This window comes from Monodelphis domestica, chromosome 1, assembly GCF_027887165.1.
Source record: "Monodelphis domestica isolate mMonDom1 chromosome 1, mMonDom1.pri, whole genome shotgun sequence".
NCBI lineage: Eukaryota > Metazoa > Chordata > Mammalia > Didelphimorphia > Didelphidae > Monodelphis > Monodelphis domestica.
The window spans coordinates 133,509,896-133,531,883 of NC_077227.1; the positions used below are offsets into that span (position 1 = coordinate 133,509,896).

Genomic DNA, 21,988 nt, shown 5'->3' on the forward strand with positions numbered 1-21,988 from the left:
TCAAATACAAATTTTGAGCCCAGTTCTTCCTAATTAAAAGCTTGGCATCTGATTCATTACCTCCTTCCTCATTTCTCATTGATTTTGAAGGTTAACCAGTTCTGATCTCCATTCAATAATGTTTGGGGGCAAACTTTTTCAAAGTTAGATAAGAAATTAAAAGCTCCATTTGTGACTAATAGTTCTTAATGGATTATCTTTGCTCTTTATTCATTTTTAGAAGTTCACTAAAATTCTATATAGTGGAGGAAGGGGGAAAATTAACTTTGAAGAAGAGGATATGAGTTCAACTCTTTTTTTTACTATTTACTATTACTATTTACTACAGACATAGGACAAAACACTTCACCTCTGGTCTTTATTTTCCTCATCTGTAAAATTAGGGAGTTGGACTAAATGACCTTCAAGGTCTGGTCCATCTCTGCAATTATGGTTCTATGTTTTATCTCTATAGAATAGAAGTCAGTTGAAGGCAGTTCTGTCTTGGGCCAAGCTGAGAAAATCCTTTGGAATTACTTAGTGCGTCCCTTCCATGTAATAGATGAGGAAACTAATGTCTAGAAAAGCTGTTATTTGTCCAACATCATCCAATTGGCTAAAGGTAGAACTGGTAGCATAAGCCAAATTAATTGACTCTGAGTCTAGTATCAGTTCCTTGAGAAATTATTTCATTTTTGGTATCTAAACCTCCAGCACCTAGCTCAGTGCCTGCTACATAAGTAGTCCTTAATACAAGCTTGTTAATTGATTTCTTCACTCTGAAGGGCAGAGAAAATCAGTAATAAGTTTTGAAATGACTATGGGTAAGTATTTTTACTGTGAGTCAGTCTTTTCTCAATGATCCCAAGGATAGTGTTGTAAGTATACTACAAGGTACTTCTTTCTTTTGTATCAGAATTTTTAATACTCTGTCCTATAATCCACATGGACAAAAAGGGTTAAATATTCCATAAGTACAGATGGCAGAAATGAGATCAAAGGGTGAAAGTTAAAGAAAGGCAAATTAAAGCACCATATAAAAATACCTTTCTAGTAATTAGTTTTCAACAATCAAATAGCCTGTCTTGTAGATTAGTGAGCCTCCATCAACAGGAAGATTTGAGCTGAAGATCCATGATTACCTATTGGGATACTGGAGAAGATATTTGTGTATCCCACAGGGAGTCAGAATCAGTCATTTCCAAGATCCCATCCAATGCTAAAGATTCCATTTAAATCTCTTCTAAATCTCTGCTCTCTTAGACGTGTCCTGCTGATGCCCTTGGTGGCATAGTAGATAGAGTACCAGGCATGAAGTTAGGAAGACTCATCTTTGTGAATTCAAATCTGGACTCAGAAGCCTCCTAGCTGTATGACCCTTAGCAAGTTATTTTGCTCTGTTTGCCTCAGTTTCCTCATGTACCAAATGAACTAAAGAAGAAAATGGCAAACCATTTTATTATCTTTGCCAAGAAAACCCCAAAATGGAGTCACAAAGAGTCAGATGCAACTGAATGACAAAGTTGCTTCTTCATTTCAGGACAGAAGTGATAATTAAAGGAACTTTGGGATGCTTTGGACTACCAGTTGCAGTCAATGTTATCACAAGCATATAACCAGAGGGCCACCCAAACTTCTGGTGCTTTGTATAGAAATATAAAGTTCTTTATCTTATAATGTCTTATAAACAAACCAAAAGGGCTCCTCTAACTTTGGCTTCCCAAAGGGCATATTTTCCACTGCTCTCTGCTTCATTGATAATGAAACCAAAGGATCCAAGCAGTAAACCTGGTGTGTTTGCTCTTCTCTGTACATGACATCCCTCTCCCCTCTCTGAATAAGTTGTCCATGATTAGACCAGAATGCATTGCTTCTTCCTAATGCAATCCCTAGCTTCCTTTAATGCTCAGCCTAAAAACTGCCTCCTATAGCAAACCTGAGCTGACACCTTCCTGTGCATACTTAGTGCCCCCTAATTAATGAGTATATATTTATATTTAATTTTCTATATACATGGTGTTCCTCTCTCCATTCTCCTCCACCCCCAAAATTTAACTGAAGCTTCTTTAGGACAGGAATGGTCCTGAGCATCCAACAAAGTGCATAGTGAGTTGAGCACTTAAAGAAGTACTTCTTGAAGCAAATCAAGTATAGTTGAATGTGGTGTAAGCATGGAATGCATATGGATTGCATGTTTCACAAGGTTCTTACTGTTCTGTAAATTGTTTTATTCATGAATCTGACAGAGCTCCATCTTGGAGAGAAAACCCATAGATGTCAGGGTGGGAGATGGATGAAATTGAAGACAGAACTGAAAACTAAAGGGAAGAGAAAGCCATAAATCCATGAAAGTTTTCTTTAGCATCACAACTTCCCTAGTATTGCACCTCAGAGAACTTGGCCTCCCATACAACCAGGCAGACACTCCCCTCTAGTGGAGAAATGTATGATAAGCCAAACCTTTCTCTGGGGAGCCATGATCATTCTGAATGAAAATCATGGATGAAAATCCCATAGACAGGATTCTAGTTCAACAAAGCAAATATAAATTTCTCACCCATTCTTCCTTTTTAATGCAGTGGTTTTCTTATATTTAATACAGAGTAAGGGAAAGGGAACATAAGCTAATCATTGGTGAAAAAAGTCTAATTAAAGAAGTTAATTTCAAGAAAAATCTGCATTCAAGAGCGACTTCAACACATCTGACCCTTCCCTCTGCATAGCAAAGGCTTTAATCTGCTACTACTTATCCAAGTTATTTTTTTTAATTCCCTGTGGGTTTAGCAAATATGTTTGCTGGTCCTCATTTGCTATTTTACATTTGTTTATCAGCCATCATTATTTTTTAAATTGCTCTTCAAGGACTAGCTCAAACATTAACTTTGCTATGAAGCCTTCCCTGATTCCTACTCTCCAAAAGACAAAAGCAACATCTCTTTCCTCTGAGCTCCCATAGCACTTTATTTGTATCTCTTATAAAAGTTTAATATTGGGCTTTATTCAAAAATTCAGATTTCTATCATGCTTTAAAGCTTACAAGGCGCTTTCTTCAAAAATTCTTTGTGAAGGAGAGTAAATATTATAATTCTCATTTTACAAATTACAAACCTGAGACTTCAATAAGGTGTAACTTGCCCATAGTTAAACAGCAAGTATTTGGACCTGGGATTGAATCTAGTTCCCCTGACCTGAAATCCAGCACAACTTCTGCCATATGCCGCACGCAACATTAAAACTTTAGTGTATCTGTCATCTTTCCTACTAAAGTGTAAGCTTTTTGAGAGCTTAGACATATGGGCAAGACCCTTCCTTATTCATCTTCATTATCTTACAGATAAGAGCTTGCAATAGGCATTAAATAAATATCTTACTCTCTTTGCTTCAGCTTCATCTGCAAAAATGAGGGAGAAGGAAAAAAAAACTCCAGGATTTTTTTTAAAAAAGTAGTCACAGATTCAGACACAACTGAAATGATTAAACAATAACGAAATATTTGCTGAGAGAATATCTTGCTTTTCTATTTGTATTCCTAATGCTTAGCTTTAAAGGTTGTCATAGAAGAAATGTTTTTTTTAATTTCCCATTCATTTATTCACAAGCTTAATACACAACACAGCAGAATATTGCATGCACAATCAGATATGACCATTTTTCATGCTTAACTTTGTTTCTTTTTTTTCTTTTATGAGAGAATCTTTCCTGGGTATGTTGGAGGAGTATATCAGGAAGCAACTGAAGTTGAAAAATGTCAATATTTATTTCAAAATAAATGAAAACAAAACAGATTTTAAAATTTTTTAATTGAAAAATTATGCAGAGTCTAATTATACAGTCAAGCAATAATGAGCAAATGTTTGTTGATTAGAGCACTAGGTTAGGAGTTAAGTGAGCAGATCTTCTTCATTCTTTTCCATGGACCACAGTCCAGAAAACAGGTCAATTGATTGGTAGAGCAAGAACAGCACCTGTCTCCACTATACCTGAAAAATGCATTTGCTTTTATTCCTCCTCGGAGGCTGTTATAAAGCAGTAATAGCCTCGATTTCTTGACCAATGTTTCTAAATTCATTGTTGCAATGTAGAACTGACTCTGTCAAAGGGAAAGAGCTGCCAGGAACTCTGTATGATAGAACATAAAGATCTGAGGAGTCTAGTTCGATGGGTAGTTTTTTCTGTGTTAATGTTGCTCTGTGTTGCATGTGTATTCCCTGAGGAGAGTTGTGCTGTGGGCTCTGTTGTAAACTGCTTCAGGTTAGGGCTCAGGATGCTTTAAAGCACTTGGGCAATGGGAGGAGGCTGTGTCACTAGGTTAGTAATTCTCATGTGTCAGACGACACCATCTGTGTTCTTCAGGAGTTCCCTTGGGCTCCCTGTACTAGCTCATGGGACTTTTGTAAACAAAGGCTGGGGTAGCCTGACTTTGGTCGCAAGCTACACCTTTACAGGATGGGTTACAAACATGAATCCAAAGTCACAAAGAAATCCTGGGGAAAGAGTATATAGAAAATCTACCCAAATCCATCTTGATTTCTGGTCAGATAACTCAACCTATTCCTTACTGACAGTGGGATAACATGTGGTTCCCTGTACATAAGTGGTAGCATGTTACATACTCATTTAAATCTACTTAGATGAATATCACAAGCTTTTCAGTAACTCAAGGGATAGATTAGTCAGTTCAACAGCAATATTTCTTATTGAACCGAAACTTTTATCATCCCACAGTTATTCACTTGGGTAGGTCATCATTTTAGCTTCCTCCTTAAAAATGGAGGATTGGACTGGGTGATCTCTGAAGTGCCTTCTAAGCTTCTAGATTTCCCTCTGCTAAATATTTCTTGTTTATTCTGTATATGTTTGTTTTCACGTTGCCTCCCCTTCCTTCACCATTAGATTGTAAGCCCCCAAGGGCAGGGAATAGTTTTTGCTTCTTTTTGTATCCCCAGAGTTTAGCACCATGTCTGGAATATAGTGGGTGCTTAAATAAATGTTTATGGATTGATGAGAGTCATCTTTTGAAGGTTACATAGTAAGCAAGTCAAAATTAAAACTGCCATTATTCCAGAATATATACTCCAAATTACCAGTTTTTCAATAACTTACACTTATAGATTGCAGTTTGCAAAGTAATTTAGAGAGATTATCTCATTTGATCCTTACAATGACCTTGAGGTAAGTAGTAGACTGAGGCCAGAAAAGCTAATTATAATGTGTAGTGGAACATGAGGGATTTGTAAACAGAAAGATCTTGGTTCAAATCTTGCCTCTCGATACTAGTTATATGACTATGGACAAGGTGATTAATTTCTCTGATCATGGTTATATCTATAAAATGGGTATAATAATACTTGCATCATCTACCTCACAGAATTGTTGTGAGAATAAAATGAGATCATGTATTCAAACTTTGAAGTGTAATTATTAGTTGTTTTTTTATTAAGTGTCTAACTCAAAGTCCACAAACTGGTAACAGACAGAATACTCAAGATTTGGATTCTCTGGCTCCGGTCCAGTGACTTTTCCAAGGTCTCACAATTAGCAAAAGTTATTTAATTTTTTTGTGAGTAACCTCTTGTAACTTTGTCATGTATTATGTATTTGTTATGTAATTTAGACATGGAACCCCTTTGATAGTGAGGATTATTTTATCCTTTGATTTTTTTCCTTAGCCTTTGCACAGTAAATAAATGCTTGTCAGTTTATTGATTGAAAACATCAACCAAAAACCAGACCCCTGCTTCAGAGAGAAGTGTACGATCTATACTATACTATACTATTTTTTTTAGAAAAGCCAGCATAAAGCATTGTATTGCAATAGTAAAACTTGAAACTCATATGTGGTGGAGGGAGAGTGGGTACCATTTCATAAGAAACAGCTCGAAGAGAGCCTAGAGTTACAGGAATCAGTTCATTCATGGGCAACTCTCCTGAACTCCTCTCAAAATTCATTTGAAGTGGATACAGTCAGGTAATGAGCATCTCCCGCTGCCTGAAGCTGTCAGAGGAGACTAGGGCCAACCCAGGAGGTAGCAAACTCATGTCTTCCCATACTGTTCCCAAACAGGCAATTCATTAACTAAGGAATAAAAGTGAAACTCTGGTGCCTTTTCTCTTCAGGAATAGGGAGGACAAAGGCTTGCCTTCCCAAATGTCTTGCCATGGGTTCTGAAGGAAGTTGTTGCCCAGACCAGAAGGTCTATAGATGGGAGCCAAATATCAGTACAGACTAGTTAAGTGTTATTTTCACTCAATCCTTCCTAATTAGCCCACAAGGATCTTAGTTTGGATGACGTTGTAAAGAGAGAGATGCCCTGGCAGTGAGTGAGCTAGTAGGGGATGGAAGTAGCAGCTTGGGTCTGGAGTTTTGTCATTCCCCTTTGGGAGAGCTTGGGCAAGGGAAGAAGCTCTTCCTTTCTTTCCAAAAGCTCAACACACAGTTTCTGACAAGAGCTTCAGTGACTTGAATTGTGCACCAAAGATAATTGTGATCAATGACAGAGTCACCCTTACTGGGAAATTCAGTTTGGTCTGAAGGACAAAATACCATAGAAATAAATAGCCAAAAGAACCCCAACATGCCATCTGTCTTAGGATCAGTATTAAGTATTGGTTCCAAGGCAGAAGAAGTGTGATAAGGGCTAGGCAATTGGGGTTAAGTGACTTGTCCAGGGCCACACAAGTAGGAAATGTCTGAAGCCATATTTGAACCCAGAACCTCCCATTTTTCATATCTGTCTCTCTATCCACTGAGCCACGTATATACCACAGTAAATAGCCATTTAACCACTAAGTAGCCTCAGTTGTTCTACATCTGCAGATAAATAGCATATGTTAAATGTCACATCCTACAGGAGGCCTTTCTTAATTCCCACACTTACTTAGTGCTACTTTGAAATTTCCTCTATTTACTCAGTACAAATTTCATGTGTAATTAGATGGGGACTGTTGCTTCCCATAATAGAATGTAAACTCTTTGAGGGCCAAGACAATTTCCCTTCTAGCATTTGTAATTTCAGAATTCAGTAAATGTTGATTGAATTAATTTGAATTTTTCTGGTAAGGAGACTGAAGCATTTATGCGTCACTATAGACAAAGGCAGGAAGAAGAAAATGAGAGCTTTGCATGAGAACCCTGTGTCCTTTCAATAGCCTTTCTTAACTTCCTAGAGCTTGGGAGCAAAGATGATGGGAATGTAGGTGGGGGGAGGTACATACTGGGCTACTATCCTACCTTGTTTTAGTTAAATTACTTATTCTTCTTATGAGGACATGTAAGTGTCCCAGTTCTTGAAATTTAATTGTAAAGCACCTTGAATTTCCTTAGGCTTCCTATAAAGGAAATGACCTCTTATTACCTTCCTGCCTTAGCTTAGGGATGCTTGTATTAAAGATTTCAAGCCTCTTAGGAGTTGTAAGTGACTCCTGCTGGAACCCTGATTAAAATTCAATATGTATCAAATACCTCACCCTGAAGTCTAAGAAAGCTACTTGAAGACCTGGAAAACTAGAGGGAGAATCAGAGAGGCTGCATGCATGGTGTCTTGTAGCCTCCCCCCCCCCAGAAACTAGGGTTCTAATGAGCCTCTGCCATTTCAGTGCTTGGATCCCTGGACCTTGGGTCAGGAAGATCTGAGTTCAAACTGAGCTTCAGATACTTACAAACTGCAGGACGTGGCAAATCACTTAACTTCTTTTTACCTTAGTTTCCTCAATTATAATAAAACCAACCTTTCTGGGTTTATTGTGAGGATCAAATGAGCTAATATATGTAAAGTGCTTAATTAACACAGTGCCTGACAAATAGTAAACAGAAAAGTGTTAGAGATTGGAATAAGCCAAGAAATGTGATAGTGAATGAATGAGCTATTTAGATGAGAGAGCAGTGGGCTATTGGTCAACCAACAGAGACGCCAGTGTCACCCCAGGGGCAATTCTCTGAAGTCTCTAAGGAGGCAAGCCAGAAATCTAGAGGGCTGAAGAGTTAACTTCCCCAGCATGCTCAGTCTTTTTTTCCCACTGCCTACCTTTCTCTCTCAGAGGAGAATTGAGAACTGTGCCATCTAACAGTGGCACCCCTCACTCAAATGTCCCCTTACTAAGGTCTCTTTTGAAAAGGAAAGATGAATGGACTTCCTCTACAAAGCTCTTCTACCCACTCCATCCCCCTGACACAAGTGGGATGATACCAGCATTCTCTTCAACAATTAGTTGTTCAGTCATTTAGTCTCGTCTGACTCTTCGAGAGCCCGTGGACCATTCTGTTCATGGTGTTTTCTTGGTGAAGATACTGGAGTGGGTTACAGCCCACAGCACAACTCTCCTCAGAGAATACACACGCAACATTAACACAGAGTAAACCACCCATAATAGATCCTCCAATGGATTAAGGCAAACAGAAGTTAGGTGACTTGCCCAGGGTCACAAAATATTTTGTCTCTAGTAACCACTAGGGTGAACCACTGAGACAAGTCTGGAGAGTTATGATGAACTGCATAAATATACATACATATATTTAAGTAGAAAAAAATTTAAGGATATAGCAGGCCTTTTTGGTAATATTAAATAGTAATAAAAATAATAAAAAGTAATAATGTTCATATGGTTTTAAAATATATTTACAGTTCTTTTTGCCATCATTTGAGATTAGTAGGTTTAGAAAATAATTAATATTAATAAAAATGAGAAGATCCTCTATTTCTGTTGTATAGCATAGGCATCTTGCTATAAGATCTGGAAACTAGGGGACCTAGATCAACATACTTATTTTACATATGAGGCAACTAAGGTTCAGAAAGTTTAATTGATTCTCCTAGGATCATAAAGTGGGTAGTACTAACACAAACATTAATCCCCAGCTTTACTAATTACTTAATTAGGGACTTTCCCAGTTGAGTGGGGGAGAGAAAACTCGTACAATTTCCTAATTCATAAAAAAGAGGTTGTGTGGCTCCTCCCAAATGTCTATAAACAATCAAAGGAACATTTAAACCAGCGGTTCTCAACCTCTCCATTTGTAGCAATGAGAATACATAATGCATATCAGGTATTTACATTCCAAATCATAACTGTAGCAAAATTACAGTTTCGAAGTAGCCACCAAAATAATTTTTTGGTTTGGGGTCACTGCAACATGAGGAACTGTATTGTGGGGTCACAGCATTAGAAAGGTTGAGAACCACTGAATTTTAAACAATAACTGATTGATCACCCTGGGGCCAGTGTGCAGATAAAAATATGAGTTGCTGGAGATGTATAATAATGAGAAACCTTTTTGCATTAATCTTTGGATCTGTCTGCATTTCTGGGCAACATAACCTACAATCATCATTATGTCAAAAATGTGGCACATGGGCAGAGCTGGCACTTGGGGAGCTGCTCTGTTCCCCCTCTTCCCAGCACTGGAGGACATATTTTTGCATCCCCACCCCTCTGTCCAGCCACCCTAAGCAAGCACTTTCTCCCTCAACTCTCTCTGGTAATCCAGGGGGCTCACAGCCAGTTTGAGTTTACCCTCTGGGCACTCAAACACAGAAAAGGCTCACCAAGGAGAATTGGTTAAGGATCTCTTAAACAGCAGATATAGGTGGGCCTGTTTCCCAGTCATGCAGAGCTAAGTGCAAACAATACAACAAAATTTCTCCCAATTCCTGCAATTGAATAAAATTTTCTGTCCAAACAGAATTTGAACTAGGTCCATAACTGAAGAGAAAGGAAACTGAACTAGCACCAGAATTGGGTCACAAGATGGAATCAGTGTGGTTCACTCAATTCCCATAGTTAGCAACTTACTATCCTAATCCCTGCAATTCCTTTAGAATAATCAATAAGAACAGAAACACCTCTCTACATCAATGGTGCCTTTGTTCCCCCTGACTATAGCACAGTGTCTAGAACATAGTAGGTGATTAATAAATTTTGCTGATTTTTAAGAAATGCTATTGGTAAGAGACTTGGGGTTGGCTCCTCTGGCACATACTGCTTGGGTGATCCTAGGTAAATTATTTAACCTCTTAAGGACCCTTGGTAATTCTTTAAAATTCTAGGTGGCAGATCATTGCCAGATTGCATTAATAGAGGAAATTTGTGCATCAGGAGTTTCCCTGCACCAACAAAAATACAAGTTAATTAGTAAATTAGTAAATCAATAAGCATTCATTAAGATCCTAGTCAAAAAGAAATGAAAAACAAACGTGAGTCAGTTTCCTTGTTGAATAGTAGTAGTAAATTCTGTGGTTCATTTATGCTCCCCAGATGAGGGAACACTGCAGAAACAGGATGCTTGACTTTCATTAAGGCATTTGATAAATTAACTCATTACATTACTGTTGTTACTTTTAAAATTATGTCAAGAGACTGATTTGGGGGTAAGAATATAAGTTTATTGATTATATCTGGTTTATTGGTTAGGCCAGCATCATAACCCATAGTGATAGGTAGCTCTCTCAGGACCAGAGATGGCCCTAGCTAGATCAAGCATCTTAATAAATAGATTTTTAGGAGCTCATTATTAAACCCCCTCTTGTATATCCTGAGACATCTTTACTTGGTGGTAGCTAATTAAGAGATGGTCCATCAGACCCTCTGCCCTTCCCCAAACTGAAAGATGAAGTTTTGCAGGTACACTGGAAAAACCCTTCTCCCCTTCATTTACTAAGCAAATTCTGTTAAGAAAAAAAGGAAAAATATCCCTTGGGATGCCCAAGGACGAAGATAATGCAAAAAGCAGCAGCATAAATAATGTCTCTGACTCAGATCCAAGACATAGTAATAAACAGAAATTCTCCCTAATATATAGGAATTAACACAATTTTTGGAAAAATAAATTCTCACACTGTGGGCAAGATGTGAACTAGTAAGCAGAGAAAAGGTTCACAGTTGCTTCCCTAATAGATCAATATCAAGGAAGATTAGGGAGAAGGTTCTCATCCCATACAGCACAACTCTGTTTTTAGACCTGTTTTGTTCAACATTTTCATCAATGACTTGAATACTGTTATAATAACCTCCTATCAGATCTTCAAATTCCATGAAGTGATAGAGATAGACAATAATTTGGGGCTTAATGGATAGAGAGTGATTTAACTCAGTGAAAGGAAAACTATATAACAATTAGAACTATGACAAAGTAGAATGTCTATGTCCACTGGGAACTGCCCTCTGGAGGTCTTGGGAAAGTTACACCAATCATTCTTGCTCCACTACAAGATAGTCTAAAGAATCCTGCCATTTCCAACATTCTGTGATTCCTTCGCCAGGAATCCATTTTTCTGACCACCTAGGGTCACAGAAGGCTCCACATTTCTGAGATACAGCAGGTGGCAGCACCAGATCACAAGTCTTTTTCCTTGCAAGGAACATGATGAAATAAAATTCCCCTCTCTCTTGCTGTCAGGCAGGTAGCTAGTGTTTTCCTCTGTTTGATCTGAGATCCTGAACCATGTGTTTCTTCTTCTTCCTATTATTTTGTCACCCACAGAGGAGCAACAATACAACCCAAAAGGTCAAATAGAGAATGCTATAGAATAAAGGCAGGAAATGTTTCTCTGAAAATTGCATCTGCTTCTTCCTCCTGCCTGCATTACTTTGCCTCATCATAATATAGCTCTTGGTCTGTTTTAGAATGTGATCTTCAAATGGAAAGCCATTACCACATAAGAAGTATGGATTTCTGCCAAATTAAGGTGCTTCTTTGCATTATTCCATACATCTAGAGCTGGAAGCAATCTTAAATGTATTTTAGCCCGAACCTCTCATTTTATAGCTAAAGAAACTGAGGCTTAAAGAGTTAGGTGACTTGACAGAGCAGGGATTCAAACAGAGTTCACACCATTCTTAAATCCCATGGCAAATGTCATGGTCCTTTCCTCTGAACCATCAGAGAGAGACAGACAGAGCCAGAGATAGAAGGAAGGAATGTGTGCTTCAGTTATACCACAGAGAAAATTTTTATAGCAGTAGGCTTTCAAATTAATATTGGAAAGCAGCTTCCCTGGCCAAAAAACTACTTTAGAAGTTTCATCCCGAGATTTTCAATTGAGTAAAAGGCCTTTCTTCCCCAAATGGTGACTTTTTAGGGTATTGCTGAACTTATACATCTCTAATTTCCTACAGGATAGATTTAAACAAAAATATTTAACCTGGGGGCAGCTAGATAGCTCAGGGGCTAGAGAATCAGTTCTGGAGATGGGATTTCAAATTTGACCTCACATATTCCTAGCTGTGGGACCCTGGGCAAGTCACATAACCTCAAATGGCACCTAGCCACTCAGAACCAATACTTAGTATTAATTCTAAGAGAAAAGGTAAGGGTTAAAAAAAAGTACTGACCCAAACAATTTGGAAACCTGAGCTTACTCTCATGCCAAGGAAAAGAGAACTATTCAGGCCATTTTAAGGTTTTAGCTGTCTGAGTGCACAAGCATTGATAGAGAAGCCTCAGCTTGGGCTCAACTGATTGCAGTTAATGGTTTATCAGAAAAATTCAGCTTTTTCCTGCCCTACAGCCAGTGATTCAGATGTCTCCTGTGATTGCCAAGTCAAGTGCCAGCCTTGCTATTTCCCCATACATCTTTTTTTAATTATTTATTTATTCTGTATCCCACTACTTAAAAGAGAAGACAGAATAGAAAGACCTATGCTTCGGGAACCAGTATGTGGGAATTCAATTCCCAGCTTCCCTACTGGCTCTAACAATTTCATGTTTCAAATCTGGCTATTCCCCAAGTCTGTTTTTTTTAATGGTAGCTGTCTGTTCAGCAAATAAAGTCTTTAAATCACCTAAAAGGTGCAAATGGCTTCCTTCCTTATCCTTGTGAATCCTCTGCCCCCTTATTGATTACCATTATATTAATACCAACATGGGCTTGGAAATAGTTTGTCATCCCACCTCCTCAGACCCCTTTCCCCCTTCCCAGTTCCACCACTTCATTCCATTTTTAAATCACAAAGAAATCAAGTCGATTATAGTAGCAGGTGTCCCTGAACAGTGTCTTGGAGCAGTAGGGAGTGGGGAGGAACTGGTTAGAGAAAATGTTGGTTCTAAATGCTGGGAAGCCTTTGATGAAGATGGGAATAGGGATGGGAATGGAGATGGGAATGGGGAAAGGGCTGGGATAAAAATGGGAATGGTGATGGTGATGGAGATAGGGATGAAAATGGAAATAGGGTTGGGGATAGGAAGGGTGATTACTCTCAGCTAAAAGATTTCAAACCACATGATGTAGTGGCAAGAAGTCAAGATCTGGGATCATAGGCCCATAGATCTAGAAATCAAAGAGACTTACTGGGTTAGCTAAGTCCAATTGCTTCATACGATGATTGAGGAAACTGAGAGCTAGAGAGACTTGGCTACTAATCAGCATTGCTACTTAAAGCCTGTATGACCTAAATCAAGTCACATCACATCTCTGGGCTTCAGTTTCCTCAGCTGTAAAATGAAGGCGTTGGGCAAAATGGCCCATATAAGACCCTTTACCTCTAGATATATGACCCTGTGACATCTCCAGCCCTCAATTTCTTCATCTATAAAATGAAGAGATTGCATTCGCCAGTTTTTAAAGTCTCTTTGAGCTCTAAATCCTAAGAGCTGGGAAGTTGGGCTCAGAAGCAGCCTTTGTACCTGCCTCCTGTAAATTCTTTTTTTGTAAAGAAATACAGAATGTTTACTTGACTGTACCTGTAAATATGACCAATAATCTATTATCTCAGACCCCTAAAGGGAGAATCACAGAACTATAGAATCTCAGCATTAGAAGACCTTGATTTGAGAATTGTGAAGTAGGTCATAGGAGAGAATATCACCTACTTCACAGTTTTGCCTCAGGGCGAGTCTGAATAGCAACCAGAAAACATTTGTCTCTACAGTTTCTTGCCTTTTCTTATCTAGCCTCTCTTTATATTTCTGTTGCCTCCTCCTTTGAACAAGCCATTGTTCATCTTCTTTCTGTCCATTTCTTAGACCAGGGTCTCTAGCTTTGGTCTCAAATGTTCTTCTAGACACATCCTCCTCACAAAACACACACACACACACACACACACACACACACACACACACACTACCTGAGTAGTAGCAATTATTTCTCAGAAAAATAGTTTGGAATTATCTTGATAATAATATATTTAGTTCCATAATTGACAGAGAACTAGACTTCGAGTCAGGGAAACTTGAATTCAAATCCTGTCTTGGACATTTTCTACCTGACTGACCCTGGGAAAGTCACTTAAACTTCCTCAGCCTCAATTCCCTCTCCTGGAAAATGGTGATAATAGAAACTACTAAATAAAGTCATTATGAAGATCAAATGAGATGACATGTAAGGTGCTTTGCAAATCTCAAAATGCTACATAAATGACTATTATGACTGTTATTATTCATGATGTTGCAGTTATTCCCCTTCCCAGGTATTCGCCCTTTAAAATTGCATTAAACCAGTCATAGCAGTAGCCCACTGAAGTGCTGGGCTTTGCAATTTGATTTAATTCAATTAAACAAATATTTGATAAATATCAGTTAAATTCAAAGAATATATTATGGCAGCTTGGGATACAAAGACTGACACAAGATTTCTGTGTAATGGGGTGAAGGATAAATACACAAATCCCTCTAAACCAGAGAAGGGAGAATTTTTAAAAGAAATTCAGGTGAAGCACCATGTGAATTTTGAATGAGAATTTACTTTCAAGAGGTAGAGGTGAGAATAAGGACAAAATGGTGTTCATTGAAGGCTTCATGGAAAAGATGATCCTCAGGATGCATCTTGAAGGAAAGGGATGAAGAGCCAAAGATCGGGATTTGGGTAAAATGAAGGGTCTGTTCTGGGTTGGAGTATATCATCAAAGATATTAAGATAGGAAAGGACAGGATAATTAGGATGTGGGAAATAGTACTATTCAGTTTGGCTAGAATGTAGAAAATATGAAGGGCTATGAAATAAAGGTAAACTGGGTTAGATCCAAGATAATGGAATGGATTGATTGCCTTAAAAAAGGAATTTTTGTCAAATTAAATAGGCACTTGGAAGCAAATGAAGCTTTTAGAATACAGTGATATGATCCTAGCAATAGTGTAGAAGATGAGTAGGCAGATGAGTGATAAGGATTTGGCAATTAGAGTCAAGTGACTTGCCCAAGATCACACAGATCACACCTGTGTTGGAGGTCAAATTTAAACCCAGGACTTCCCATCTCCACACCTGACTCTGACAGAGCCACTTAGCTGCCCTATAGCCTGACAGTTTTACAGATGCAACATCTCTCAAATATTCCCCCTTCTCTCCTCTGATACTGTCACTATAGTCCAAGCTCTCGTTACTTAATGCCCATCAACTCCAGATGTTTTGATTCTAAGTACAGTGCTTTTTCTATTCTCCTACACTGAATGACAGAAATCTCTAGCAACACAGAAATAGAGGGACAGGTAGTTTTTTTTTTTAAACCACACCACAAATAGTCATTTACTTAGCTGTAAGGTCAACTCTTATTCAGTCAGTTAATAAACATTTATTAAGCAATCACTATGTGCCAAACACTTTGCTGATCACTAGGGAAAGAAAAGATGGTCCATACCCTATCCCTACCACCTCAATTTTGGTTTTAAATTCACTTCATCATAATTATTGTTGTCACTTTGGGCAAGTGGTTTGGACTCCCTGGACATCAGTTCCTCATCTGTAAAATGAAGGGATTGGACCGAATCTCCTCTGGGGTTCCCTTTAGCTCTAATATATGATCCTATAGCATCTCTGAGCTTCCATTTTCCCGTTGACAAAATGGGGAAGCAACATTTGCCATTGTGTCATACTTATAAATGCCTTGAGGTTATTGCTTTAACAGAAACTTTCAGAAGCTACAAGTCAAGTAGAATATTTGACTAGCTATATGATCCCAAAGAGGAATCTTAACAAAGATGAGACTGTAGTGTCCTAAAGAGGAGCCTGGGGGGGGGGGATAAAAGGGGGTAAAAATGTATTTTATCCACTCTAATAGTGTCAAGAATTCTGGATGAAAGGCTCCTTAATGTAGCAAAAAAAAAAAAGAATTAACTAGATTCTGAGACTCGAGTTCTAGTCCTACTTTTACTGCTGTGTGAAAACTTTGAATAAGTCTGGACAAGTTTCCTTATCCACAAAATGAGAGATTAGACTAGATGTTACTTAATATCTCTAGTTGAAAAGCTGTATGATTTAGTGCTTTGTAGTTTCTGATTAACCACAGTACTTTCCCCAAAGCAATCTTTCTTATTAGTCCAGAATGTAATAGGAGCAGTCTACTATTGAAGAATAAGTGCTATTTTCCCATTTTATTGAGAGGTCTTACCAGAAAGACCAAAGGATTCCTCTAGGAATCATCTAGTATCAGCTTCTGGGAGATGATTGTTACTTAGAAAGTAGCAAATTCTATAAATCAGAGCTTGATTTATTGCTTTGTTCATTATCTAAACTTAAGAAAGTTATACAAATAATTCTAATAATATAGATTATTCTTAAAAGTATCTTTTGCATAATTTCTCCCCAATAGCTGCTGGTTGTTAAACATTTACCAGTTTCTAAAGTTCATTCCAAATATAAAGTTTTCTTATTCTGGAGTGAATGACTATTTGTTTTTATTAGTGCAGCCTCTGAAAACAAAATAAGGGAGTCTTACAGGCCCTCTCTGTGATATCAGTTTATTATGTAAATCTATGAAAAAAAAACTTGAAATCTCCTGGGTTCTCAATCTATCAAGGACTAAATTTCTAACATTTGTATAACAAGGCTACATTGCTGATTAGAGCTAAATAGTTCTCTTGTCCTTTTAAATCTAATCATTATATGAAACTAAAATCTTTTATAATTATAATGCCCAAGATTGGACCTATGAAAGGATTTAGAAAAATGCATCTCTTGGCAAAGAATTGGAAACTGAAGGGATGTCCATCAGTTGGGGAATGGTTAAACAAACTGTGGTATATGTTGGTGATGGAATGCTATTGTGCTATTAGAAATGACTAGCAGGATGATTTCAGAAAAAGTTGGAAAGACCTACATGAACTGATGCAGAGTGAAATGAGGAGAACCAGAAGAACGTGGTACATAGTAACAGCAATATTATACAATGATCAACTTCGAAAGACTTAGCTACTCTCAACAATACAATGGTCTAGGACAATTCTGAAGGACTTGTGACAAAGACAGATATCCACCTCACCTCCAGAGAAAGAATAGTTGGAGTCAGATGCAGATCAAAGCATAATATCTTTCACATTCGTTTATTATGTCAAGGTTTTATTTTATATGAGTATTCTCTTACAATAATGATCAATATGGAATATGTTTTGAACAATAATACATGTATAACCGAGATCAAATTGCTTACCATCTCTGGGAGTGGGGAGGAAAGGGAGAGAGGGATAAATCTGGATCTTATAATTATGGAAGTATGCTGAAAAGTATTATTACATTTAATTGGGAAAATAAAATATCTTTTCATATAAAAGGAAAAATGCATCTCCTATTCTTCTTTGCAAAGATGGAGGACTATTGGTATGGAATATTGAATATATTGTCAGTCCTGGTGGGTGTTTGGATGAACTGACTCAACTATGTTTTCCTTCTCTCTTTTTAAAATTCTTGTTACCTGAGGGAAGGATAGATTCAGAAATAAAGGGGGCATGAAAATAATAGGCATTAATTTTAAAAAAGATAAAAATAAAAATCTTAACATTTGTATTATTTTCTTGAAATCTTTCAGGGATCCTTTTCACAATGTTGGTGTTTGGACCAGCCTGTGGATTCATCCTTGGCTCCTTCTGTACCAAAATTTATGTTGATGCTGTCTTCATTGACACAAGTAAGGAAAATGCCTTTCATCTGAATTTCAAGTCAGAAACAATTCTATCTACAGACATTTCTCCACATATGATAGTCTTTGATCTCAAATATGATAATTTATGTTTCAAATTTTGCATATTTCACCTTGACCTATGAAATGAAGAGAATTCAACAATTCAAACTCACTTCTTTTGCTTTTGCTACAAAATGTCTCTCTTCTCATGCTCCTACAAAACCAACAACTAGATGCATGTTAAAATCAGTACTAGTTCGGTATTATTACTACACAAATCATATTGCAGATTTACATGTTATCCGGCATTGAGGTCTTAACCATATGAAATAAAATGGCACATTTATTTCACCTTGTTCAGCTCTTTAGGGAATTTAAAAGCTAGTATTTCAGATTTTTTTGAACTATTCACTTTTTTTCACTACAGTTCTAGCATAACATGAGAATTATTTAAGAGCAAGAGGAAGTCCTAGTGGAAGGAGCTGAATTTTTTCACATTTCTAGCTCTACTTTCATTATTACTAAGCCAAGTAAGTGATGAGTGTTTTGAAGTTCTTTCACTGGGTGACTAATAGATGGATCTCTGGATCCAACCAACACTCTCCATCCTGATAGTCTCCACCAAAAGGCAAAGGATGATCTCTAAAGTGATTTCCAGATTTAAAATCCCATTTTTCTGTGGTGAATGAGTATTTCTTCTTTCATCATTAGAGTCTCTGAGAGCAAAATGAGAGAAGCTTTTATAGCTCCTTTCTGCTATGTCAATCTATTCTGTAGACTAGATCAATAAAGGACTTGAAGCCTCCTGGGTTCTCAATCCATCATCTTTTCAGCAGCACTAAATTTTACTAATTCAACCAAAAGAAGCAAACACGATTTTAAATCCAATCAAGTCACTCTGATTCACTCCATTAATCCCACTGCTATATTTACTTAGAGTTAATGATATTCCAAATTTCTGAGATTAAAAAAGTCATGTTCATCATTCTTTACTTAAAGTTCATATATCTGTTACCAGGTAATTGAATGAGGTATTTTCCATCAGATGCCCAATACATTCAACCCTATTCAGAGCAAAATGGGAAGAAAAATAAATAATCCGAATTACAGCTAACATTTTTATTAGTGATCATACAGTCAAAGCTAGAAGGAGTCTTACAGATGATCTATAAAAGCCAACCTTTTCCATATACAAACAAGGAAACTGAGACCCAAAGAAGTTAAAACCAGAAATCCAGTAAGTAATTGATAATTTGGATATGAATCCAAATTCATATCCTATGTTCTCCAAGACTGCTTTCTTCTGAGAAAGTTGAACTAGATCGTCCCCATGGACCATCAAATCCAACTTCTTCATTTTATAGATGGGAAAACTAAAGATTTGTTTGTTTGTTTTCATTTTATTTTGTCACCCAACTAATTAGTAGGAGAACCTAGGACTGAATTCCAGGTTTCTTAGCTCCCAGCCCAAGTTTCTTTCCATTTTACTGTATTACCTTTCCAATGCCTCCGGCTGAAGAATGAGTAGAAAAACCCCACTGATTTCTGGGATGATATGTTAGCGGCTGACTCCCCAGTCTTTGACATGAGTTTTAAGCTGGCTTCTCAGCATTATGGGTGTGACTACAAAGGATGGTTACCACTATCAGCCAGTAGAGGGCGAAAGAAAATAATGGATTCTCTGGTACAGAGTTGTAGCATCCTTTGGGTTTCAGCAATTCTTTTCTTTTTTTTTCTTTTGTGACTCTCTGCAAAATTTGTTTTCTGCCTTCCACTAAATATTGGCTACATTTTTATGAGTTTTCTTACCTTCTGTCCTGATGCCACCCCCCCCTTTGTCTTTAACGCAGAATTCTTCCTAAGAGGGGGTAGTCAGCAGATATATTTCCTATAAGATAAAAATAGAAGGGTTATAGAATTGTAACTGCTCCATGAAATACAAAGATTTATTTCACAACATTTTCCCTACACAAGGAGGTCATATGAGGATGATTTGGGGAAGTAGGTGCTCCTCAATAGTAGTCTATAAATTTTAAGATAATCATAGATTTGGTTTTATTATGACTACTGGTGGTATTGATGCCAGATAATATAAATGGCATTGTTGTAGGAAGACATGATGATAATAATGACATCATCATCATCATTATTTTCATTCTCTTGAGCTAAAAGCTATTCTGGCTTCACATATCTTCTTGAATTTGATTAGACAGAAGGCTGCATTTTTCCTACCTTACCATGGTGACCTCACCCCTTCATTATGTCCATGAAGAATCATTATAATGTGTTCAACCTGGACTGGCACATAAGGATGCATGAAATAGGCAGCTGGTACAAAATATGGTTGACTGTTTGCTGAGTAAAGAAGGTCACGGAGATCATCTCCTCCCTTTCTTCCATTCTCAGGGGTGACTGCTGCTGCAGAATTTGCTTCTCGTGGATGAATTAACTTATTAATCAGGATCTCGAACCTATCTCTCTACCCCCTTCTATTTTCTCCCTTCCAAAAATGAGAAAATCTCAGTTTTCCATTTAGGTTTATAATCTACTTTACAAAAAAATTCCTATATCCCATAGTAAAGGTATTGCCAACCTCATTAGACAAATAGGTAAATGGCCTGGCAGGAAAAAAATATTACCTGGAGAGTTTTCTGTATCATTCACATTCTAGTTCAATTTGATGACTAAATTCATCAATGAGAAAGCAAGGAAGCAAATGTTCCCAATTCACCTGCCATCTGCCCTTCTCATATAGACTCTCAGGTCTCCAGATTGGTTGTTTGGTTGATTGGGGTTAAATTGGATATGTTGCAGTTCCTAATTTTGTTCTATTTTTTCAAGTCCAAAAATCCGAAGCCTTGTAGCCTTAGGTAAGGGAAAGTATCACATAACTGCATAGACAACAAAGCCAATTCAATTCAATTAATCAGAATGTATTAAGTGTTTATGTTATGCTGTGAGGAACCAAAGACCAAAATGAACAGTCCACTCTGTCAAGGAGTCTGCATTCTATTAAGGTGAACAACATATGCATAACTAAATAAATACAAATTAATTTATAGGTATAGGGCTGCTGACAAATTGAGGTGATGAGTCAAAAGAAGTTTTATATAGGAACTGGCCATTGAAGGGAGCTGGGGATTCCAAAAGGCAGAGATGAGTATAGGAAGAATTTCAGGTAAAGGGAACTACCTGATCAAAGGCATGTATGCATTCAATGGAATACCATTTACAGTTAATAAGCAATTTGGGCTGGAACATATAATGTGTGAGGCCAAGTAATGTGAAAATGGTCTTGAAAGATATGCTATCAGGGTAGGTGGGAGACTCAGTGGGCTGAGAATCGGGTCTAGAGATGAGAGATCCTAGGTTCAAATCTGACTTCAGATACTTCCTAACTGTATGATCTTGGGCAAATCACTTAACACTCAATGCCTAGCCCTTAAGACTCTTCTTCCTTGAAATCAATATACAATACTGATAACAAGGTGATAGGTAAGAGACAGAAAGGAAGGAAGAAAGAGAGAAGGAAGGAAGGAAGAATAGGCTGCAACCAGCTTTTGAAGAGGTTTAAGGGCCAAGGGAGTTTTCATTTTAACCTAGAGGCAATAAGGTTCTTCTGAAGTTTCTTGAGCAATGGTGACATAATCAGATCTTTGCTTTAAGAATATCATTTTCACAGCTTTGTGACAGTTACAGTTGAGTGTCACAAAATTTGAAACAGAGAGAACAATTAGGTTCTTAATTAGTCTCAGCAAAAACTAGGGTGGTGGCCATGTGAGTAGAGAGAAGGCTACAGATTTAAGAGATGTTTTAGAGATAGAATAAAAAATGGCAACTGATTACATATGGGTGATGAGTATAAGTGAAGAGTCAGGAATGCCTCTGAGATTGTGAACCTTGATGTCTGGAAGGATGGACATATCCTCAAAAGTAATAAGGAAATTTTGAAGGCGTGTATGTTTAGGGGGAAAGAAAATGAGATCTGTTCTGGACATGCTGAGTGAAGTGATGATGGGATAGCTACACAGAAACATTCACTAAGCACTTGGTGATTCAGGACTAGAACTCAGGAGAAAGATGGCAGCTGGGAATATAGATGTGGGAGTCTTATGCATATTTGTCAAGAAGAAGATTTCGCTAACTCAAGCCCCAGAGAAAGCATCAATAAGAAAGTATTCCAAATCTG

The 21,988-nt window shown here is 37.5% G+C and overlaps 1 protein-coding gene across 1 annotated transcript in view; it reads left to right on the plus strand.

Annotated features, from left to right (window-relative positions):
* Window positions 1-21,988, plus strand: part of SLCO3A1 (solute carrier organic anion transporter family member 3A1) — a 341,455-nt gene that overhangs the window by 244,999 nt on the left and 74,468 nt on the right. Inside the window, exon 3 of the mRNA XM_001364866.5 lies at window positions 17,707-17,805. Within this exon, the coding sequence (XP_001364903.1) occupies window positions 17,707-17,805 (99 nt within the window). The remainder of the gene's footprint in view (window positions 1-17,706; window positions 17,806-21,988) is intronic.